This window comes from Aegilops tauschii, chromosome 5, assembly GCF_002575655.3.
Source record: "Aegilops tauschii subsp. strangulata cultivar AL8/78 chromosome 5, Aet v6.0, whole genome shotgun sequence".
NCBI lineage: Eukaryota > Viridiplantae > Streptophyta > Magnoliopsida > Poales > Poaceae > Aegilops > Aegilops tauschii.
The window spans coordinates 577,552,288-577,577,665 of NC_053039.3; the positions used below are offsets into that span (position 1 = coordinate 577,552,288).

At 45.7% G+C, this 25,378-nt stretch overlaps 2 protein-coding genes across 2 annotated transcripts; one reads left to right on the forward strand and one right to left on the reverse strand.

Annotated features, from left to right (window-relative positions):
• The first annotated feature begins 17,132 nt into the window (after positions 1 to 17,132).
• LOC109764616 (ATP-dependent DNA helicase 2 subunit KU80) lies at positions 17,133 to 23,368 on the forward strand. Its single transcript, XM_020323416.3, has 12 exons — positions 17,133 to 17,282; positions 17,583 to 17,675; positions 17,760 to 17,811; positions 18,268 to 18,399; positions 18,873 to 19,267; positions 19,429 to 19,715; positions 20,866 to 21,061; positions 21,139 to 21,345; positions 22,074 to 22,241; positions 22,324 to 22,704; positions 22,840 to 22,973; positions 23,074 to 23,368. Exons 1-12 carry the CDS (start codon positions 17,169 to 17,171, stop codon positions 23,132 to 23,134), a joined length of 2,220 nt encoding a protein of 739 aa, XP_020179005.1. The 5' UTR covers positions 17,133 to 17,168; the 3' UTR covers positions 23,135 to 23,368.
• A 320-nt stretch (positions 23,369 to 23,688) lies between these two features.
• On the reverse strand, positions 23,689 to 24,905 carry LOC109764617 (acyl carrier protein 3, chloroplastic). Its single transcript, XM_020323417.3, has 3 exons — positions 24,610 to 24,905; positions 24,267 to 24,389; positions 23,689 to 24,037 (listed from the first exon to the last, which is right to left on the reverse strand). The coding sequence occupies exons 1-3, from the start codon at positions 24,781 to 24,783 to the stop codon at positions 23,909 to 23,911; spliced, it is 426 nt and encodes a 141-aa protein (XP_020179006.1). The 5' UTR covers positions 24,784 to 24,905; the 3' UTR covers positions 23,689 to 23,908.
• Positions 24,906 to 25,378: the final 473 nt, after the last annotated feature.

Below are 25,378 nucleotides of genomic sequence, written 5' to 3' on the forward strand. Positions count from 1 at the left end.
CGCCGGAGGGGGCATCGATCATGGAGGGCTTCTACATCAACACCATAGCCTCTCCGATGATGTGTGAGTAGTTTACCTCAGACCTTCGGGTCCATAGTTATTAGCAAGATGGCTTCTTCTCTCTTTTTGGATCTCAATACAATGTTCTCCCCCTCTCTTGTGGAGATCTATTCGATGCAATCTTCTTTTGCGATGTGTTTGTTGAGACCGATGAATTGTGGGTTTATGATCAAGTTTATCTATGAACAATATTTGAATCTTCTCTGAATTCTTTTATGTATGATTGGTTATCTTTGCAAGTCTCTTCGAATTATCAGTTTGGTTTGGCCTACTAGATTGATCTTTCTTGCAATGGGAGAAGTGCTTAGCTTTGGGTTCAATCTTGCGGTGTCCTTTCCCAGTGACAGTAGGGGCAGCAAGGCACGTATTGTATTGTTGCCATCGAGGATAACAAGATGGGGTTTATATCATATTGCATGAGTTTATCCCTCTACATCATGTCATCTTACTTAAAGTGTTACTCTGTTCTTATGAACTTAATACTCTATATGCATGCTGGATAGCGGTCGATGTGTGGAGTAATAGTAGTAGATGCAGGCAGGAGTCGGTCTACTTGTCGCGGATGTGATGCCTATATACATGATCATACCTAGATATTCTCATAACTATGCTCAATTCTGTCAATTGCTCAACAGTAATTTGTTCACCCACCGTAATACTTATGCTGTCGAGAGAAGCCACTAGTGAAACCTATGGCCCCCGGGTCTATCTTCCATCATATTAATCTCCCAACAACAAGCTATTTCTGGCGCCGTTTTTATTTTGCTTTCTTTACTTTGCATCTTTATCATAAAAATACCAAAAATATTATCTTATCATATCTATCAGATCTCACTCTCGTAAGTGACCGTGAAGGGATTGACGACCCCTTTATTGCGTTGGTTGCGAGGATTTATTTGTTTGTGTAGGTGCGAGGGACTCGTGCGTGGCCTCCTACTGGATTGATACCTTGGTTCTCAAAAACTGAGGGAAATACTTACGCTACTTTACTGCATCACCCTTTCCTCTTCAAGGGAAAACCAACGCAGTGCTCAAGAGGTAGCAGCGAGTTGCTCCACGCCGGCACGGCGGCGAGCACACCGGTACAGGAGTCGTCTCTGCCGCGTCGTACCGCGCCACCAGTGTCTGTGGTGCCGCGCCTCCCGTGTCTGTGGGCGCGCCTCCCGTGCCTGCGGCAGCGCCATGCAGGCAGAGACAGAAGCCGGGTGCGTGAAGAGCGACGAGTCGGTGGCCAGGTTCTTCGTGTCCGCCGCCATCATCGAGGAGAAGTAGAACACGGGAGGCCACCGCCACTTGGGTCCCATGAAGGCCACCGCCGAGGCGACGACTGCGCATTCAGGTGGTTTCTTTGCTTCTTCGTCTCTTCCGAGGACCTTCGTCGACCCCGCAAAGTGTCTGCCGGACATGAGGAAGACAAAGGGATCCGCGGGCGGCCATTTAGATTATGTACTCCCTCTCCAGCTGGCGGGAAATTTTTGTTCTAAGAATGGATAAATTGTATGTATCTATAACTAAAATAAGTCTAGATACATCCATTTCTAGGACAAGTATTTCCGGGCGGAGGGAGTATTAATTATACCAAGAGAGCCGGATTGGCACCGCTTAGTTCATGTAAATGTAATGAAATCCATCATGTTTATATGAAGATCCGGCTTTTTTATACGAAATCCTTCATGCTTATATGAAATCAGTCCGTGTTTGCATGAATTTCATCTGGTTGGTTAGAGTTGTGAAAATGTATGCCGCTAGCGTTTGATGTCGTCCTCCGCGGAAGGAAGCGGGAGGAAATTTGCCGGCTGCCGTTGGAGATGCTCTTATGCTGGAAATAATAGAGTGACATCCAATCCATTTGAGTTAACTGCGTGTTTGATTGTCCCTCTATAAAAAGTTAATTGCATGTACAGTGTACACGTGACTTGCAGGGTGGCTACAGCTTCGTACAGAAAGTTAAAAAGAAACAAGTCCATCCTTAATCTTGTATTCTAAGTACTCTGTGGGTTCCACTGTCAGTACAGTAGCGAAAGAAGTATATATTAAATAAGTAATATATAATATGAAAATCTAAAGTTAAAGACAGAATTCGAACTCATGTCATCGCGTTGCGAGCATCCGGCGCTAACCAGTCCAGCACATTTTTGTTGTAGACCATGCTGGAGATATATTTCCATGTCTACTCTTATACTCCATCCGTTCCTAAATATTTGTCTTTTTCAGATTTCAAATGGACTACCACATACGGATGTGTATGTAGACATATTTTAGAGTGTAGGTTCACTCATTTTGCTCCATATGTAGTCACTTGTTGAAATCTCTAAAAAGACAAATATTTAGGAACGGAGGGAGTAGAAAATAGAGTTGATGATGATGGTGTGCGTGCCATCCTGCAATATAGGCCGTCGGATTTATATCTAACGGATAGGAAGAAAACTATGGCAATTTTGCAAAAATATACCCACACCCCTCTCCACGTTCGCAAATACGGCCTTCCCTCGTTCATCCTTTTCTCTCACAAGATAAATACTCATACAAATGCATCTTGATGTTCCATGCAAAGCACGGGCATCTAGCTAGTTTCTTTTAAAATAGTTACTGCGATAATTGGGTTGAAGTGATATATTTTATGTCTGCCCCGAATGATTTCAGATTCACTAGTAGTAACAAAGAAAAGGTTGCCTTGTTAATTAACGGAAAATAGGGTGAAAACTATCACATGAGGCCGGTAAAAACGAGGCACACTGGGTTCAGCGTCATCGTCACTACAGCTGTGCGCGCGCGAGAAGTCTACATATCGAGGGGGCTACTGAGCGAGGCACAGAGACACAATGTTCGAGAGAGAAACCAATTGACAGGTTACGGTCAGATCGAGTTGTCACCCTTCTGCTGTCATTGTTGGGGTGGGGGGAGGGGGAGGGAGAGAAAGACGTATCGAGAGTGTGCGCGGTAGGCACAGAGGCACAACTAGCGAGTGTGTGTGTGTATGTGTGTGTGTGTGTTTGAAAGAGGAGTAGATAGATTACTATCAATATCGAGGTGCCGCCCTACTCCTTTGGTGTCGGGTAGTGTGTGTGCGTGTGTGTGTGTTTGAGAGAGAAGCCAGTCGATAGATTAGTATCAAGATCGAGGTGTCACCCTACTCCTTCGGTGTTGGGAAGTGTGTGTGTGGTTGTGGGTGCGGGTGTCGGGGGGGGCAGTGACACTTACATATCCCTACTCTTATAAAAAACAGAGTTGGTGATGATGGTGTTCCTGCCATCCTGCAATATAGGCCATCCGATTTATATCCGACGGATAGGAAGGAAACTGTGGAAATTTTGCAAAAAGATACCCACACCCCTCTCCGCATTTGCAAATAAGGCATTCTCTCGTTCATCCTTTTCTCCCACAAGATAAAATACTCATACAAATGCATCTTGATGTTCGGTAGAAGGAGTTTGTGTGACACATATCTAGCTATATTAAGGGATAGGTAGATAGCATTTGTGCGAGGCATACTTAAAGCATCACGAAGATAAACAAAATTGTGTGCATGCAAGTGCCGGAAAAAATGAAGCGAGAAACAATGTGTGTGCATGCGCACGCGCGCGTGTGTGTGTGAGAGAGAGAGAGAGGGGAGAGAGGGAGAGAGAGAGAGAGAGAGAGAGAGAGAGAGAGAGAGAGAGAGAGAGCGAAATCTCAAAACAAAGGGTGCTCTGCTGGAATCCCATTGTATGTATTCATATGGTTCCGGAACTCGAGTTAACCTTAGGCATATGTGTGAGAGACATTATTATACTTTGAGACATTAGTGGCTGTGCGTGGGCGGAATTAAAGGGGTGGGCGTGTTTGACAGAGAGAGCGTGTGTGTTTCTGTGTGAGAGACTTGTAGGACGGAGTAGAAAGACGAATTCTAACCTTGACGGAGGGAGAGAAATACACGAAGTGCGCATGTGTGATTCCGATGCCCACAGGGAAATGAGATATGTATGCGTGTGAGAGAGATTGCACAATTCATTCACGTATCACTATCTAGCGATCGTGGACGTGCATCGCTTGAACATAAATCAATATCTACTTCGTATCGTGGCCAAAGGTACAATATCGATTCAACGCTATAAAGATTGGACACTCACATATCACATTTTTTTCTATTTAAATAAACCTTTTCAGTTGTGCATGCCAAAGTTACAGTGATGTTTCTTCAAACAACCAATGTAGCTATCATGTACATGCACCATTGTTACTCTTGCATTCAAAATCATTAGTCTTGGATGATTTAAGGTTCTATTATGAAGTAATATATGTAATATTCATATATGAATTCAATGGGTACGCAATTTATGAAATGGAGGCTATGTAATCATATGAGGTAACACTTTTAAGTAGCGGACTACAATATCCATTTCTTTTTGTGCGCCTCTACACTAACACGCCAATGCATTATGTTTAAAGTAAATAACTAATTGCACTAAATTATCTATTTACACGAGAAATACATAGGCTGAGCGTTTGATCCCTTTTTTGTGAACGCGCCACTACACCCGTACAATTGGCCGCGCCTGTGTGAACGTCCAAGTTATCGGCGCATCATCCCGAGTTATTGTCTTTTTTTCTGGGGTGGACTTCACACCGGTTATTAACTGCTGACGCATGCCTCATGTACACAGTCTCGCATGACCTTCCCGCTAGCACGGTCCAAAATTAGTTGAAACTGGATACGAACGATCCCGCGGGCGGCAAAATCTCCCGCCTCCTTCTAAAATTTCCGCCACCTTAGTCTTTAGTATGCGAAATTCCCCTTTTGTCCTTGGTGCACGGAGACCAACAGTTACAATACCGCCCTCATCTACATAATAGGTCAGGGCTGCTTTGGTAACTTCCGGTTCCCCTCACTACACGGCACCCCCATTTCCTCTCCCCCTCCCGCAAAAACGACTAACTCCACAGCACCAGAGCATCTCACATCACGTCGTCCATACTTCATCGGCCTTTCTCCCCTCCCCTCTCGAAACCCTACACTGCTCATCCACCGGCGTACCAGAGCCCATTCACTGCCAGCGGCGTCCACCTCGCCGGATCTGCTTCTGCGGCCGCATCTACCCCTCCCACCTCCCCTAGAAACAAGTAGACTGCTCATCCACCACTGTACCACAGCCCATTCAGTGCCGGCCTTGTCCATGGCGCCGGATCTGCTTCGCCGGTACTCTCATCAACCGCAGCGCATCTGCAGCGGCTCATTCGTACTCCCCACCGGAGACGCTTCATCCACACACCCCCGGAGCCGCCCCACCGACGCCCCCGTCGACGGCCTCTGATCCTCTTCGCCGACACCTTCCTCAACCCTACCGGAGCCGCTTCACCGACACCATCGTCAACCCCACCGGAGTAGCTTCGCCTATACCATTTTCAACCCTACCAGAGCCGCTTCACCGACACCACCGTCAACCCCACCGGAGTAGCTTCGCCTATACCATTTTCAACCCTACCGGGGCCGCTTTGCCAACTCACAAGTCCACGGCCTTAGATCCGCTTCCTCGCACCCTCATCCAACCTACCGGAGCAGCTTCTGACGCCCCATCCACGGCCGCAGATCCGCATCGTCGACACCATCCTTAACCCAACCACCGGAGCAGCTTCACCTACGCCCTCGTCCACGGCCACAGATCCGCTTTGCCCACACCGTAGTCCACCCTACCGAAGCCGCTCCACAAACACCCTACTCGACGGTTCTAGATATCCTTACCGGACCCCGACAGCCAGCGCAGTGTCATCACCCTTGACGTTTCTAACCTGATTCCCACCGTCTGGCAAGATGCCAAGCACCCGCCACGGCCTAGGTACTTGTCACCTTTAAACCCGTCCAGCATCACTTGCCCGATGTACTTCAAATATACTAACAGGTCGCTGTTACCTGTTATGCAGCTGACAAAAACTACAAGAACGATGTTTCTTCTGGATCTAACAGCTTGGCCAACCAAGATCCTGGACCGAGGCATTGCTATGATCTTGTAAGCGTGTCTCTCTCTCTTGTATTGTTCTGTGCCTGCCAGCGTGCTTTGCTAGGATTTTCGACCAGTAATCCCTTTGTGCAGACAATGATTTCTACTACTAGCTGCTAATTTAGATATGTAGATGTCATACATGATACTACCTCGTACCTCCATTCATAAATATAAGTCTTTCTAGAGATTCCACTATAGGCTACATACGGAGCAAAATGAGTGAATCTACACTCGAAAATGCATCTATATACATCTGTATGTGGTCCATACTGGAATCTCTACATATACATATATTTAGGAACAGAGGCAGTACATTACACAAAATCGTAGGTGACATGTAGGAATTCTAGTACACTACATTAGGCCCCCTTAGAGTGCCTGCTAGTCCAACACACAGAGTCATGGCTAGTTTATGCTACGCACACAATCATTAATTGGTGGTTTAAATATGCGCAAGGGATATGCAATGTATTATCATGTAGAGATGTCTGAAATTAGTCGTGTCAACTTGCAGATAGGGTTACACAATGAAAAAGTACAAGATGTATGTGGCAATTTCATGGAACATCGCAAAAAAAGGAGAGCCAGCGGTGAACCTATACAGTGTGCTATGGTATGTCACCTCCATTGCAATCATCGTGACATGTTATTTGTATATCAGTTCTATTGGCCAAGTTTCTTAGGGACAGTTATAACGAGTTATCCTAAGAAAATAAGCACCTGTGAATATAAGCTCCATGTAATAAGCCAACCAGTTCTTTTCAATGCGTTTTCAGCTTATCTTTGGTATGATTAGTGAAAAGTCTAGATAACATTATATTTTTCCATTTTGCTACCCATATGAAAATTAATTTGACTTGCAAACATCACAAATTGAACCCAGTGCAGTAATTAATATGATAGGAAAACAGACCATCACTATTTGCTCAAAATGCAAATACAAAGATACCATCTACTTGGCACAATCTACTTTGGTCAATGTTTTCCATAGAGATCCCATTGCCTAATTTAAACGAAAAACGCATGACCCACATTTAAATGAAGAACAATTATTTATTGAAATTCGATGGTCCAAGTGGCTGGTTATTATCATATAGCAGCACCACCTGAAAGCATCATATTATCCTCACCATGTTGGATGAGCTCATCCTTCAACAGCACCTCAAGGCCACGGCCTGGGAGGTGGGGAGGGGAATAAGGTGCCTTCTGCCGTAGTGTGGCATCAGCCATAGTTGTGCAGCGCCTGCCAGAGTAGTGCGTTGGACGAACCACAGTGGAGCAACTGCTGGAGACCATGAGAATGAGGGGCGGCGCCAGAGGGAGGAGCAGCCAGGGAGATTTGCCCCTACCCGCCGGCCATGTAGCCTAGCTGGACAGAACATCGTCGAGGACCAGGCCAGATGGGACCAGTGGCGACGGCTTGCTGGAGGAACCATAGTGCTGCAGGCAGGGGATCGAGGTAGAGGGAAAGGGGAGAGGAGATGCAAGCGGGCAGGGCAATGAACGCTTGCGTGTTTGTTTTTACTTGAGGGTGAGGTGTGACACGGGCGTCACTAGTTGCATTTTGAGTGTAATATAGGCAGACAACAGAGTCATTTCACTATTCCCCTTCCCTTCAATTTTTAGTGAGGTTCTACCCGAAACACCCCCCCTCCAAAGCGAAATTAGTTAAGCCCAAGCCCATAACTCAAAAATGGCTTCTTTACATCTTTTATGGCTTATTTTGACAATAAGCCCTGAAAAGGCGGAATAGAACTGGCCCTTAACCTGCAATTCAATTGTGCGTGCAATGATGAATCACTCCTGCCTGCTATAGTGTACATTTAGGCATCATCATACATGGCATAACCTAATACATGTGCATTCCATTGTAGAATCTGGAATATGCAATTTTTATGTTAGTTCATACGTTGCACATGATGTTTAAATGCCCCTTAAATCTGGTCAGTCAAGTGATGGTCTTAAGCCTCCTTCTTTGCTTCTTTTCTTGATATGTAAGATTTGCTCACACATCTGTTCAATTGCTTGTTTGCATCAGCCAGCCATACTAGGACTGTTTGCTTTGATTACTTGTTGTTCTTGACCTAACACTCTAACGGAGCTTGTCAACAATTTAAACACTAAGGGCTGCTGTAGTGGGGCCTTTTCTAACTCATAGGTGACATAAAGGTTTGGCTGTACACTAAAGTAGGCTCTCTAAGAGTACCTGGAGATCCAGTTCGAAGGTATGCCTAGTTTTTACATAGTGCAGACATAGTAAATGCTCATTTCATTGTGTGCAAGTGCAAGAGATGCGGCATGTTTCATTATGTGGTGTTGTTTTGTTATAATCTCATCCTTTTGTGTTCACAGACTGGAAAGTATGCATATTTATCTTCCAAGGAGACGAGTAACTAGTTTGTGTCACCTTGCAGAGGGGGTGCAATGAAGATAAGATTGAGGATTTCCAAGTACAAGATGTTAGGAAGGAGCCTTGCAAGAGAAGTAGGACCTGCGTTGAGCCTCTTCAACCTGTTAAGGTAAGTCACTGTATCCAACTCAACAGTTCAATTCCTTGTTTGTTTCAGGCATAGTTAATTTGCTCTTTTCAATTGCTTTATTTGTCCTCAGTTAATGAGATGCCCAAAGAATGATGCCTGATATTGGGTACTTGTATAACTATTAGTTGACATAATTAAAGGCCTTACCATTTAATTACTCTGCCGAAGTGTGCCTGAAGCTTTGAAGTCTATTAACCAACTATTATTGCATGAGGCTCACAATCTAGTTTATACTAGGCTAATGATTGCATAGTTTTGCTTGCTGTAGTATGTTTGTATGAAACCCTCTGCTGTTCATTATGCTCCCTAAGACTTTAATTGAGCTACAGAATGGCCAACTGCTTGCTTACTTCTACGCAACATGCTGTCTAAATTTGTAACTTGTCTGTGTTTTGGATTGGGCCCCAACATCATGCTCCTCTGGTGAGCTAAGAGAGATTTCTGTATGCAGGCTGCACAGACTACCTTTTTTATCATTTTTAAAATATCACCTGCTTATGCTTCATGATGTGTAACATTATTGTTAGTCATGTTTTGCCATGTACAAAATAGTCTATCTTGCTCGCTTCACTGTTGTAACTATATTTTTTCCCTAGTCATGTGTACTTACAGAAACATTTCAGGATGAAGTGACATCAACACAAAGATCTGCGAGCAGTACGGCATGGCCGTTACTGAATGATTATGGATTGGAATTGGAATGTGCTGATGTTCTCGAGCATCAACTAGAGGTGGCAAGACAACGTGTACATGATTCTGAACGTACAATCAACAAGTTGAGACTGGACATGCAGGTATTAGATGCAGGAGTCAAAAAAATGAAACAAGACACTGAGGTAACAACGAAGGAATTGGAGATTTTGCAGACTGAAATTTGTGCTATCTAAATCCGGTCAATCCTATTTTCTGAAGAGACTATAGTTCAAATGGTAAGTTATGTTGATGTGCGTCCATGATGTATGAGCTGTATTTGCCCAGTGTATGTAATTTGTTGTTTGTGTATGCTTTATTATCACTGGTGCCGAACCATAATGCCCAGTGGGTATAATCGGCTGTAATTTCTTTATTGTATAGTGTAGGATTATTCTACGTTTCTATGTCTTAGTCTCTTTATTGTATAGTGTATGTTTTTAGAGGTGATAGTATAGAGTAGGATAATTCTTTGAATATGCTATATCGTTTAAACGGGGGCCAACTCGCCCAAACATTGTAGTGACCATGGCCCTCCACGGGCCGTACAATCCATGGGCCATCTACGGGACGGACGATCCATGGCCATCTATGGCAGTCGGATCCGTGGGCCTTCTATGGGCTGTCGGATCCGTGGGCCTTCTATCGGCTGTCGGATCCATGGGCCGTCGTATCAATGGGCCTTCTATGGGCCGTCAGGTCAATGGGCCTTCTACGTCCCGTAGGATCCATGGGCCTTCTACGGGCCGTCTCATCTATGGGCATTGTACAGGCCGTATAAGGGGACGTAAACGGGCTAGAGTGGAAATCATACGTTTTATGGGCTGACCATAATGGGCCGTTAATAGGCCGTATTTGATGATGCTATGAAAATGGCCCAACAGATTAACGGGCCACAAACGGTCCGACTGTATCCACGGGCTGAATTTGGCCCACAAGCAGAAAAGGCCAGTAACGGGCCGTAAGTAACCGAATGCTGGAAATGAGCCCAAGAATAAATGGGCCCTCAGAAGGCCGAAAGGTAACACGGGCTGGAAACGACCCAATGGAATAATGGGCCGCTAATGGGTATAAAGCGATACACTGTTCATTACGGGCCGGTTTCACCACGGGCCATTAATGGGCCAAGAGTTACAAAGGGACTCATATGGGCCGAAATACGTCATGGGCCATACATGGGCCGGAAGTTAAAACGGGCTGGAATTATATTGGACGGCCCAGATGACGCTACTGGGCCTATAGGCCGTAAACGGGTCCTGGGTTAGCGGGTTGTAAATGGGCTATATGCGAACAGGCCGTTAACAGGCTTGCCGTGGGCCGGCCCGCCACCTTTTGACCAAGTCAAACGGGCTGGCCTTTTAACAGGAATGGGCCTCTGCTGGGCCGTGCCACGTGTCGCCGTATCATAGGCGCTTTGGGTCCAATGAGTGGATGACATCTGTCCCAACGGTGAGCCGACACGTGTTTCCTCCAGCCAATGATGATTTTACACGTGGAAAATCCCCATTGGTCGGGGCTGTTAACGGGTTATCGGATCCAAAACCGGACCCGATAGCTTAACGGCGTTCCGTTACGGTGGATGCCACGTGTCGGTCACCCTTGACGAAAGCACTTCTGTGACGCGCGATTTATCGTCATGGAAGTGGACACTTCCGTGATGATAATTTTGGTAATGTCATGGAACACTTCTACGATAGCACAAGTATGACTATCTTGATTCTGTCATAAATTTTTCATGGATGTACATGCATGACAGAAAACGTGATGTACTGTGACAAACACGTATCATCACGGAAGTGTATTTTTTTGTAGTGTTCTACGAGCCAACCAGCTGTCTTCTCCCGCGCATAAGTGGGTCATGAGTGCGGTAAGAGCTGCCATAGACTTCAGTTTTTCTTGACCGAGGTGTCGGGCGAGCCATTCGTCGCGGACGCTATGTTTAAAGTCCATGAGGGCTTCGGCGTCCGGACAGTCGACGATTTGGTTCTTTTTAATTAAGAACCTAGTCCAGAGTTTGCGGGCTGACTCTCCGGGTTGCTGGACTATATGACTAAGGTGAAGGAAATATGCCCTAGAGGCAATAATAAAGTTGTTATTTATATTTCCTTATATCATGATAAATGTTTATTATTCATGCTAGAATTGTTTTAACCGGAAACTTAGTACATGTGTGAATACATAGACAAATAGAGTGTCACTAGTATGCCTCTACTTGACTAGCTCGTTTAATCAAAGATGGTTAAGTTTCCTAGCCATAGACATGAGTTGTCATTTGATGAATGGGATCACATCATTAGAGAATGATGTGATTGACTTGACCCATTCCGTTAGCTTAGCACTTGATCGTTTAGTATGTTGCTATTGCTTTCTTCATGACTTATACATGTTCCTATGACTATGAGATTATGCAACTCCCAAATACCGGAGGAACACTTTGTGTGCTACCAAATGTCACAACGTAGCTGGGTGATTATAAAGGTGCTCTACAGGTGTCTCCGACGGTGTTTGTTGAGTTGGCATAGATCAAGATTAGGATTTGTCACTCCGATTGTCGGAGAGGTATCTCTGGGCCCTCTCGGTAATGCACATCACTATAAGCCTTGCAAGCAATGTGACTAATGAGTTAGTTACGGGATGATGCATTACGGAACGAGTAAAGAGACTTGCCGGTAACGAGATTGAACTAGGTATTGAGATACCGACGATCGAATCTCGGGCAAGTAACATACCGATGACAATGGGAACAACGTATGTTGTTATGCGGTTTGACCGATAAAGATCTTCGTAGAATATGTAGGAACCAATATGAGCATCCAGGTTCCTCTATTGGTTATTGACCGGAGACGTGTCTCGGTCATGTCTACATAATTCTCGAACCCGTAGGGTCCGCACGCTTAACGTTCGGTGACGATCGGTATTATGAGTTTATGTGTTTTGATGTACCAAAGGTAGTTCGGAGTCCCGGATATGATCACGGACATGACGAGGAGTCTCAAAATGGTCGAGACATAAAGATCGATATATTGGACAACTATATTTGGACATCGGAATGGTTCCGGGTGAGATCGGGAATATACCGGAGCACCGGGAGGTTACCGGAACCGCCCGGGAGGTATATGGGCCTTATTGGGCCTTAGTGGAAAAGAGGGGAAAGGAGCAAAGGAGGCCCCCGCCAAGCCTAATCCGAATTGGGAGGGGGCCCGGCCCCCCTTTCCTTCCTCCCTGCTCCCCTTTCCTTCCCTCTCCTACTCCAACTTGGAAGGGGGGGAATCCTACTCCCGGTGGGAGTAGGACTCCCCTAGGGCGCGCCATAGAGAGGGCCGGCCCTCCCCCTCCTCCACTCCTTTATATACGGGGGAGGGGGGCACCCCATAGACACACAAGTTGATCAGTTGATCTTTTAGCCGTGTGCGGTGCCCCCTCCATCATAATCCACCTCGGTAATATTGTAGCGGTGCTTAGGTGAAGCCCTGCGTCGGTAGCATCATCATCGCCGTCATCACACCGTCGTGCTGACGGAACTCTCCCGCGAAGCTCTACTGGATCATGAGTTCGTGGGACGTTGCCAAGCTGAACGTGTGCAGTCCGCGGAGGTGCCGTACCTTTGGTGCTAGGATCGGTTGATCGTGAAGACGTACGACTACATCAACCGCGTTGTCATAACGCTTCCGCTTACGGTCTACGAGGGTACGTAGACAACACTCTCCCCTCTCGTTGCTATGCATCACCATGATCTTGCGTGTGCGTAGGAAAATTTTGAAATTACTACGTTCCCCAACATAAGGTCATCGGCATCCGGAGGCCGGACATAGGTACCTTGGAAGTTGTCTCGAAAGGCATCCTCCAAGTCTTCCCAGCTACCAATAGAGTTCTCTGGTAGGCTGTTCAACCAGTCACGTGCTGGTCCTTTCAGCTTTAGGGGGAGGTATTTGATGGCGTGGAGATCGTCACCACGAGCCATATGAATATGGAGAACAAAATCCTCAATCCATACCGCGGGATCTGTCGTTCCATCATATGATTCAATGTTTACAAGTTTAAACCCTTCTAGAAACTGGTGCTGCATTACCTCATCGGTAAAGCATAAGGGGTGTGCGGCGCCTCTGTATCGAGCAACGTCACGACGGAGTTCGGATGACATCCGTGTTCAGTTTTTAGCCCTAGTTCGGTTATGCTTATCACGCCAAGCTTAAAGGCCGTCGTCTCTCGTTGGAGCACGTCCCCTTGATCCGTAGATTGATCTGGTCTGGCCGGCTCTATTGTCCAGGTCCTGACATAAGTCGTAGGTGTAGCCCTGAGCTGCTACCTCTTTGCCTCGACGGCGAGGTGGCGCGGGCTGGTGTTCGGCATGAGTATCCGCTTTGTCTCGCCCACGTGGTGGTCGGTCTGGTTCATCAGCATGATTATATCTTGACGGTATTGGCTCTAGGGCCTCGTCATCGAATTGTGGCAATAGCCGACGCTTCGGATAGCTCTTTTCTGGGTGTTCGAGGTCGTACTCTTCGGCAGCTAGGACCTGGGTCCATCTGTCGTTGAGCGTATCCTGCTCGGCTTGAAGCTGTTGCTGTTTCTTTTTTAGGCTCCTTGATGTTGCGATGAGCTATCGCTTAAAGCGCTCTTGCTTGAGGGGTTCCTCTGGCACGATGAAGTCTTCGTTGCCGAGGCTGACATCCTCCTCGGAGATTGGTAGATAGTTACTATCCTCCGAATCCTCATTCCCGACTGGCTCGTCGGGGTTAACTTGTGCCTCTTCCCAATCACCCTACTCTACGGCAGGCTCGATGGGTTGGTCAGATTCTTCGGCATTCTCTGGAGTGTCATTGCCTCCGGTGCCGGTATTACTTTCTTTTTCCCGCCACGATCGTGAACGGTGCCGCTGACATCGACGCCTCGGTGGTACCTCGACGGGCTTGTCCTCGATCGGATCCTGATTGCCATCGTCGTCCTCTTTGGGTGTATCCACCATGTACACGTCGTATGTAGAAGTGGCAGTCCAACGTCCGGTGATAGGCAGGTTTTGGCCTGGTTCGGCTCCGGCATCGTCGTCCATACCGTTGATGTCTTCGGAGGCGTAGTCGAGCATGTCGGTTAAGTCCTCGATAGGGGCTATCAAATGGGTGGTGGGTGGGACGTAAAATTCCCCGCACTCAGCCCCTAGTTCGGGCTGTGCGTAATTCGGAGGTGATACCTCCGTGATGGCGAGAGATTGCATTAAGTCCAAGGCCTCGCTTAGGAGTGAGGGCCGGACAGGGAACCGAGGTCCTGCGGAGCTGGGCATGGTACATGACATATGGCCGTGCTCAATGGACGCAGACCTTGAGGGTTCGGAGTTAGCATCCGGAGGCGGATTTGGCTCTCCGGTGACAGGGGGAGTCCTGATTAATTCCAGGCTTGTCGAGGACATAGTTGCCTTTGGGTCTCCGGCAAAGAGTTCCGTAATAGGAGAGAGTCCAGCGAGTTTCAAACTCCCCTCTTCGGATGAGGTGGCCTGCTCTGGATCTACAGCTAGGGCAGGGATGATAATTGGTCCTTGAGCGGTGCCTGATGACGGATCCGATGGGTTTCCTTCTTGGAGATGAGGAATAGTGGTCGAGGTCGTGAACCCTTCGAAGATCAAGTCTCCTCGGATGTCGGCGGCGTAATTCAGGCTTCCGAATCTGATCTGATGACCAGGGGCGTAGCTGTCGATCTGTTCAAGGTGACCAATCGAATTGGCACGCAGAGCGAAGCCGCCGAACACAAAAAGTTGGCCGGGGAGGAAGGCTTCCCCGGAAACGACATCGTTGTTGATGATCGAACGAGCCATCGAACCTTCCACGGACGACACAGTGGAACTCTCAATGAAAGCACCAATGTCGGTGTCAAAACCGGCCGATCTCGGGTAGGGGGTCCCGAACTGTGCGTCCGAGGATCGAAGGTAATAGGAGATAAAGGGGACACGATGTTTACCCAGGTTCGGACCCTCTTAATGGAGGTAAAACCCTACTTCCTGCTTGATTGACTTTGATGAGTATAGGGGTTACAAGAGTTGATCTACCTCGAGATCGTAAAGGCTAAACCCTAGATGTCTAGCCTATATGAATTCTGATAGCCTCTACGGACCAACCCCTCCGGTTTATATAGACACCGGAGGGGCCTAGGGGTGTACAGAGTCGGTTTACAGAGGAAGGAAACTATACATCCGGACGCCAATCTTGCCATCCACGCAAAGGAGAGTCCCATTCGGACACGGGGAAAGATCTTCTACCTTGTATCTTCACGGCCCATCAGTCCGGCCCATGTTACATAGCCCGGACACCCGAGGATCCCTTAATCCAGGACTCCCTCAGGTGGAGCTGGGCTTTCCCAGCTTCGCATTTTTACACTACGGTCAGCTGCAGCTTCTCAGATCCAGCTTCTTGGTGCTAAAACGTTCGGCTCGACTCTAACTTTAGAGTTTGTGGAGTTGGAAGCTGGAGGACATCAGAACAAGCCCTTGGTGGCGGCAGCTCCTGTTACAGGAAACTGTACATAAAAGGATGCTACAGTAGATAGTATGGCGTGCTTGCTGCATCCACTGTGCCTATGATCGACATCTATGTGATGTCTAATGTGTCAGATAGAAGGGAAAGAGCTCATGACGGGACAGCCATTAACGCCCCAATTTTTCTAGTTTGACGAAAAATATTTTTATTCATAGGGTAAAATATATAAAAAATTACATATGCACATACCTGTAAAAATAATTCATAGCGTATTTGCAAAATATGGTCATCATATATTCAAAATATATTTACCGTGTATTTGAAAATTGTTCATCGCATATCAAAATAATATATTTTAAAAATATACACACATATTTAATAAATATTCATTCTTTGTTAAGAAAATATTAATCATGTATTTTTTTAAATCACTGTGCATAAAAAATATTGATCATGTGTCTAAAAAATGTCCATCGTGCATTAAAAAATACTCGCCATGTTTTAATAGGATTTTAAAATATTACATGTACATTTTTTATTAATAAAATACAGAAATAGAAAAATCAAAATCAAAATCAAAAGAAGAAAACCAGAAGAAAAAAATTAAAGCACGTTGTAATAAATCAAACATGGCATTAACGGCACTTGGCTGGCCTGAATTTATGTGGAATTGGAAACAGGCTATCCCGTGTGTATTTTCCTTCCTTATTTTAGTTTTGCCAAAAAACTGTTAGTTTTTATTTAGAAATACCAAAAAAGAATTGTGTGAATTGAATGGTTATGAGGATAGTGGTATCCCCAACCCACAAGAATTCAAGTCCTAGACTTGACATTGGTGTTTGCATTTTTTCTGGATTTATTTCAGACTTTTCGGCTATGTGTGTTCAGTGGGAGAAGACATTCCCATCGACAACGAATGCGTCAGTGGTGACTTTGTCAATCTCAAGATGATATGTCGGTGCAGTCTCTCGAAGATGCTCATAGGGGTAGGGTATGTGTGCGTGTATTCATAGGGTGTGAGGGTATGCTTGTGTATGCGAGCGACTTTGGTTGTACTATGTTGAAGAAAAATAGTTACCTAGTGCGTTGAACAATCAGATTTTGTTTTTAGTCCCATTGACAATCAGATATTACGGGTCCACGACACAAGCTGAAGGCCCACCGCCAGCCACTGTAAATCTTTAGATGCCCTCAGCGTTGGCCTGACCAGCCTGACAAACTTTTTTCTGAGGTTCACCGGACATAAACTTGGAAGAGATTTGGGCAAAACAAAAAAAAATCTGCCCGTATACGCCTGTTGAGATACTGTTAGGCCCTACGAGGCTGCTACTGCTTAGCACGGGCCGAACGGCGATACGGCCCGAATTCTCAGCCCATCACACCGCCGCGGACTCCGCCCTAAGTCGTCGTCGCTTCCTTCTAAAAAAAACACGTCGATGCCGCCGCGCCCTCCTCCTTCCAGAGCACGGAACTCTCGCGGCATAAACCGTCGCCGCCGGCCGCGCCGCCGGCCCGATTTCCCCACGCCCCGCGGCATGGCGCGCAACAAGGTACGACCCCCCGCTCCTCCTCTCTAGCAAGTACCAAGCACGCGCCATTTCTCGCGGCCGCCTCGGGACAGACGCGGTCGCCTTGGAGTGGATCCCCTCCTCCCTCCCCCGTCGTCCTAGGAAGGAGGAGGCACGTCTTCTTCCAGCGATTCTGGTTTCTGAGCGCTACAAGGGGAATAGAGGGGGGAAGCCTCGTTTCCCATCGCTCATGTGTAGATTCAGTACGAGTGTTTTACTGCCGCAGGCTGTACATTGTTCTTGCGTTACGCTGACGGCTTTGATTTGCCGAATCCCATGTAGGAGGGGCTGGTTCTGCTGCTGGATGTCGGCCCGTCGATGCACCGGGCGCTGCAGGAGGTCAAGAACGTCTGCACCACCCTCCTGCGCAAGAAGGCAAGCCATCCGGAACTCTGTGATTGACCCAATACGTTAATCTGCCGTTGTGGCTAACTGCTTGTGCGTTTTTGCACTCTGCAGCTGGTTTTTCATAGGAGCGACGAGGTTGGCGTTGTCCTGTTTGGAACTAAAGGTATAACTGATCCTGCATTTGTGGTAACACAACTTTGCGTGTACATTGGGACTTCAAATATTGCCCTGTTAACTAGAAAACCTTTTCTTGTTTTCTTGTTATGTTTCACTACAGCATATAGGTTTTAATGCAATGTTGAACTGATTGTAACTTCTATTTCCAATGGCCTGTATATGTATGGTCCTGATTAATGTCACTTCAGGGAAGCCTTACAGTACATATGCTTGCACTGAACAAGTGTATTTATGGTTCAGAATGGAAAACAGTCAATGTTTTCCTCCTTAGCATGCATCTAGTCTTTGGGGAATATTTGTTCTGAATGCACTATATTTAGCTATGCCATCCCAGTGCTTCAGTCCTGAACAACTTCCAAGCACATTATCTGGGACTGGCTTGCATTTATGCTTCTTAAAATTGAAAACTGTGCTACTTAATTTTTTTAACTTATTTATGCAGAAACACACAATGACCTTGCGAGGGAACTTGGGGGCTATAAGCATGTGCTGGTTAAGCATGATATTAAAGTTGTTGATGAAGAAACAAAAAATGCTCTTGAAAATCTTCCTAGGGGAACTGCCCCTGGTGACTGTATCCATAAATAACAATGTGTTGATGTCTTTTCAGTCTAATGTTTAAAGAGCCATCTGTTACTGCATTTGCTTACTTCCCACGATCAGCACATAACACATGTTTTGAGCTCCTCTTCTTTTTTACTTTCTAAGGTTTTTTGTAGTTGTCTACGCTTATATGTGCTACTAGTTCATATCCCCAGTTGTAACATAAAGTAGTTCTTTGATCCCATCATCTTAAGGTGTTTACTTGTTGAGGAGTTCCCTCTGTTGTTAGTTTGACATACATTAATTATAACTAAAACTTGGTTCCTTATGTAGCAGGTTCTCCTTCATAATTCACTTGCAGCTTCTGTAGTTCCTCCCCCTTGGTTTTGCATGAAATTATTTCTTTTAGTTACCATATTGTTGATGTGTGCAATGTGGCTTTGTTATTATATTTTGGTTGAGTGTGATAAAATTCAGTTAGTGGAATTCCTTGACTAAAGCAAGTTCTGGATGCTATTGTTGTTGGTTTGGATATGCTGATAAAGAGATTCGGAGATACCAAAGCAAAGCAACGTCTGTGTCTAATCACCGACGCACAACATCTGCTAAGGGATCCGCCCCAAGGGACAAAAGAAGATCAGGTGGACACTATTGCAGACCAGATGAAAAAACATGATATTAAGATGGATTGCATTGTTTTCAGGGAATCTGGAGTTCAACACAATTCTGTAATGGATGAAAATGACCGATTATTATATCACTTCAGAGATAGGTCGGTGGCAAAGGTAGTCCAGGTTGACACCCCGACAGCACTCTTAGGTGCTCTCAAGACAAGAAATGTACTCCCAGTTACTATCTTCAGGGGAGACCTGGAAGTGAGCTCCACTTTTAAAATCAAGGTGAGATGTTTTTAAAAAATCGTACAATATTTCTGTCAGTTAAACAAAGTCTACAGTAGTCAAATATTACTGATTCAGTTTGCAGTTTAGTTTGACATCATTATCTCATTAGTGTTCCAGTTGGTTGACAATGGTGTTTCTGCTTGATGCCTTGTGAACAGGTGTGGGCGTATAAGAAAACATCTGAGGAAAAATTCCCCACTTTGAAGAAGTATTCTGATAAGGCTCCTCCAAGTGATCAGTTTGCCTCGCATGAAGTCAAAGTGGATTATGAGTACAAAAGCATTCTAGAACCAGACACAGTTGTTCCACCAGATCAAAGAATCAAGGGCTATCTTTACGGTCCTCAAGTTGTTCCTATATCATCTGCTGAATGGGAGGCTGTGAAGTTCAAGCCAGAGAAAGGTGTGAAGCTTCTAGGTTTTGCAGATAGATCCAGCATACCACGGTATATTGGATATCCTTCAACTTGGCATCTGGCATTATATCTATTTCTTTGGCACCAGAGAAAAGTGTTAAGCTTCAGCATTATTGTTATCTTTGAAACTAATGAGTAATGATACACCTAGTCCTTCAGGTGTACTATTTTGCCAGTTAATAAGCTGAAACTTTTCCCTGTTTCTTTATATGCCATCGTTTTGAGGCATAGAAATTACAACCATTTTACCCCACTAGATAATTGCATGTGCGTTGCGATGGGGGCATAAATATTCTAGTAGGTTATCCCATGATTCACCTGCCCATGTTGATGTGTTTGTATAAAAAAGTAGGATTATATTTGGTAAGCACTTATGAGTTTACCAAAAAAACATAATTGATGCGGTTTTCAGGCAAAACTGGTGGAAAAAACCAGAGATGTCGGGAAAAATAATCAAAACGAGAGTAGGTTGGACAAACAAATGGTTGACAGAACTTTACGGTTTTTTTTAAGTATATAGGAGAGATTTGCTAGAAGCCTAGAAATACATCTTATCTTACTACCCTTGCCTCCTTAGTGACAACATATTATAGGGAACGTTATTCTTAGTTACAACTACAATCGTGAGAACTAATTAATTGAAGGAAACCTCTGCATTTATTTCTTTGTTATTCATGATTATTTCAAGTTTCATGATGCCACTTATTTTGAAGACGTTGCAAACCAACAAATCCATTTTGCTGCTATTGTTGGGTGATCATTGTGAATATGAAGCATCTGGTGACCCCCACCCAAAAAAAAGTGTTGCTGGCTGTGGCCTGGTTTTCTGCTGGTTTAAGCTTGTGTCTTTACGTTATATAGTTATTTCCATGGTTGGCCCAGTTGCATGTGCATAAGAATATATTACTCCTACAACATAACCCAGTCTGGTACTGGGTCAAAATCAATTTATCCTTTGAGGAATGCCATTGGGGTCAAGTTCTAAGAGCTAGTATAATTGCGCCCCTTTCTGAAAGTATGTCACTGAGTAATACAAGTTGCTTTTAAATCCCAACTTGTTTATATCTCAGAAAAATTCTCAACTCATCAGTGGGCTGCACACTATCTTTGTTATATTGCAATTTTAACTTTAAAACCCATATTACTGGTAATGTAAGGCAGTCCCCTTTCTACTTGACAGGTCCTATTTTATGAAAGATGTGAACTCCTTTGTACCTGAACCGGGAAACACAAAAGCAATTGTTGCAGTCTCTGCCTTAGCTAGAGCAATGCAAGAAATGAACAAGGTTGCAATTCTGCGATGTGTGTGGAGGCAAAATCAAGCGAATGTTGCTTTTGGTGTATTGACACCAAACATCTCATCAGTGAACAATGTGGTATGTACTTCATTCGTGACTCACAATTGATGGGTGACTACGAACCTGTTCAAGCAATTGTTTACTTTGCCTTGCAGCCAGATTCCTTTTACTTCAATATACTGCCTTTTGCTGAGGACATCAGAGACTTTCCATTTCGCTCCTTCAGCAGCCTGCCACCATCATCACAGCCTACTGAAGAACAGCAGGAAGCGGCAGATAACCTAGTGAAGATGTTAGACCTTGCACCACCTGGAAGGGAAGAGATCCTCAGGCCTGATTTCACACCAAACCCTATGTTGGAGGTCGAATACTGCAATTTATTATTTTTGTTATTTGTTCTTTCTTACTATATGCTATTTCCCCTCATCTTGTTTAGTGATGCACACTTACTATTTTTCAGTTCTGAAGTCGTAGCTGTTTTTCTGGACTGTTAACATATGAAAGTCGATTCTTTTATTCCATATCATTAGTCACCCAAGTTTAATGAACAAGCCAGTACGAGCAATATTAGAACTTTGGGCACAATAAGGTGCAATTTAAAGACGAAAGGTCCTTTGACTAACAAAGAGACTTGAAATACAGTTATCAAATAACCTGTAACAAATATGATACTCCCTCCGATCCAAAATAACTGTCGTGGTTTTAGTTCAAATTTGAACTAAAACCACGACACTTATTTTGGATCGGAGGGAGTAGTTGAATCCTTTGTTCCATATCATTTGTCACCCAAGTTTAATCAACAAGAGAGTATGAGCAATATTCGAACTTTAGGCACAATAAGGTGCAATTTAAAGATGAAAGGTCCTTTGACTAACGAAGAGACTTGAAATACAGTTCTTATCAAATAATCATACATATCTGGAATGTCATTGGGACCTTGTGCATTGGGGTTTACCTATGTTTCGGTGAGCCTATGCTAGCAATTTGCTTTTATCCTTTGCCTTCTCATTTGCTTCTTAGTTGTACTATTTGATGATTGTGTATATATATCTCTTGTTTCATTGACTACGGTTCTGTTGTTCCCCTTCAGAGGTTCTACAGCTACCTTGATCTGAAGTCAAAGCAGCCAGATGCAAATCCACCACCGCTCGATAGCTGTCTAAGGAGGATAACCGAGCCAGATCCTGACGTCATTAATTATCGAGCACCGTTAATCCAAAATTTAGGCAAATCTTTCGAGCTGAAGGAGAACCCCAAGGTTAAGTATTGACATTTCGTGTTAAACTTGATTCAGTAATTTGGTACTCAACTTCAACATTAACTTGTCTGATTGATCTCAGAGAAAGAAAGCCCGGACACAGGAGAGATTAGCTTATACTGACCCAGATGATCAAGCTAAAAGTTCAGAAAATAATGCAGAGAAGGCTACGGCGGCAGATGGTCAAGCTAAAAAGCCAGAAGATCCTTATGCAGAGAAGGCTAGGGCGATAGAGGTACTGTTTCCTTCAACAGAGAAGGTTGGGAAGATTGGAGATGTAAATCCTGTTAAAGATTTTGAAGCCATGCTGGCAGAGAGATCTAGCTCAATATGGGTTCAGAAGGCAATTGAAGAGATGAAGAAGTACACGACCAATTTGGTACAGAATTCTCTTCAAGGAGATTATTACGAAAAGGCACTCGAGTGTTTTGTTGCTCTGCGGAAGGCCTGTATAATCGAACAGGTAACGCTCACTCCCTGTGGTTATTTACTTCAGTGTAGCATAGGTCCTATGTTTTATTTAAGAGTAAGAGCACGTGGACATAGTTAATTTAAACATGCCTGGTCAGTACGTACCTAATCTGTCATTTGTTCTTAGGAGCCGGAGGAATATAACCAATTTGTGACTAAGCTTTACGAGAGACTGAAGAAGGTGGATGATGTGGTGAAGTTCTTTCAGCTTCTTTCATCCAAGAATGTTTTGCTTATATGCAAAGAAGAAGCGCCTGACAGGTATGGAAACCCCTACACGTCTCTACTGCAGATAGTTCGGTTAACACAATCCTGTGCTTCTTATTCTTACCATTAATTTTACCCGTCTATTTGCACGCAGCGATGTGACTGAAGAGATGGCGAGGAGCTTCTTCATGAAAACCGAAATTTCCTCTGAGTAACATGGGTCTGGGGTCCTCAAGGCATTGCCAGTAGAAAATTCTAACATCAGTTTAGCTGTACCACGGCTCATGGTTCATGTTCTGAAGCTTTGGTCATGATATGGTATTTGATACGATGGTGTGCCACAGAAGTTGCGATGAACACGCTATCATCTAAGCTACTGTTTTAGATTCCCAGTATGTATGTTAATTCGCAACCGTCGTGAAAGGGAAAATTCTAGTGGAATTTAGAAATCCTCTGTTTCTAGTCCCAGGTCGCGATGACCGTCGTACCCGACGCACCTGTCCTAAATACCATTTTCTTTGGCTGACAGGATCAAATTTGAGTGATTACCAAGTCACTGAAATATCCTCACAGTAGCATGGGTCTGGGTGGCATTGCCAGTAGAAAATTCTAACATCACTTTAGCTGTACCGTGACTCATGCTTCATGTTCGGAAGCTTGGTCATGATATCTGATATGATAGTGTGTCACGACGAGTAATTTGGAACGGAGGGAGTATTTTCTTATGTTAGAGTAAACATCTCAGCAGTGCTGAGTGACACTGATAGGATACATAACAGCAATCTTTGCCTCGGGGAAGAAGTGCTACCCCCCTCATTTATTCAATATGGGATAGCATAGCATACACAAAAACAAGCTCTGCATAGAAGCCTCTTCCTGGCTAGCTAGTTTCAGCCAGTACATCATTCCATATCTGTATTTAGAGTACAACAACAACAAGCCGAGCACCCAAAAAGCTATTCAGGCAGGGGCATGGAGGCGGATTCGTTCTAAGAATCCTTGTCTGTGACGAGCTTGTCGATGAGAGACGCGGCGTCCTCCACGGTCCTGATCTCCTGGGCGCTCGATTCGTCCACCGTGATGCTGAATGCCTCCTCCAGACCCATCACGATTTCAACCTGCAACATTGTTTGTAATAGGATCCAGCACCATGTTATGAAGAAGACGGAAGAATAACATATGGAATTGGTTTTATATACTATGGAACAATACACAAGAATAACATATGGAATTGGTTTTATATTTTGGAAGAAGACACAAGACTGTAAAAAAAAGGTCAGATCGATGTTGTTGTAGCTCCATGTTGAGCAATCACTGGTTAGTGAGGAGAGGGAGGGAATTCGTTACCGTGTCGAGGGAATCGGCGCCGAGGTCGGCGAACTTGGTCTCCCCGCTCACGACGGTGTCCTCGGCGACGGCCAGCTGCTTCTTGACGATCCCGCAGACCTTGTCGACGGTGTCCTGCTTGGCCTGTCCAAGGATTTTGGAGATTCAGAGCGGATCTTGAGTGACACATGATCATCATCATCGTCACCATCAGACAAAGTAGTGCTAGTTGAGAGCATTCAGCATGGATTTGGTGGGAGCATTTTGCTGTGGGGTGCTGCCCGTGCGCTAGTGCAGGCGGTCATGAGCATGGAGATGGAAGAAGAATGCAGGAGTGTGTGTGTGTGTGTGTGTGTGTGTGTACCGAGCAAGGCAGGTGGAGGAAGCGCTTCTTCGTTGGAGCCGACCGGATCGAGATGGACGGGAAGCTCTGCCGCCTCGAGAAGCACGCCGCGCTCCGGCGGCTGCCGCTGGTGCTTACCTGGAGCCGATGCGCGGGGAAGACGGCCGATCCGGCGGTGGCGACGGGGGCGGACATGGCGGCGGCTGAATGGACCACAGGAGCAGGCAGGGAGGAATGAGGAGGCCGGGAGTGCGGGTGCGCGTGTGTTTTATGATGGGGCGGTGGCGGGCGGGGACGGCGAGGCCGCCTCGGTTGTATCGACCCACACACAGACCGGCCTGGGCTGGCGTAGCCTAGGGATCACCGTTCCAGCGCCACCGTTCCTTCTTGCGATTACCAAACAACGCCGTAGCACGCAGCAGTCCACCTCACCCCACCCCACCCCACCCTTGGAGGCGGCTTCTTCTCCTCCTTCATGACTTCCCGCACGCACGGTTGGTTGGTTGGTAATATAAAACCACCACGGCCGGCCGCCGAAATGAATGTGTTGGCACATAGGGAGTACACATGTGTGCTTCACCATGAGCGTGTTTGGTTGCCCGCATGCAGCCCAACCAGGCCCGCGCGGGATGTGCGCTGCCTGTTTGGTTGGCTGGGCTGCATGCGGTTTGTGGCCCGCACGAGACTTAAAGCAGCCCGTAGCCTGGCCTGGCGGAAATCGGCAGTTTCTCGCGAGCCTGGCCGGGCGCGGCCACGCGTGCGAGGCAGTTGCACACCTCGGGCAACGCGG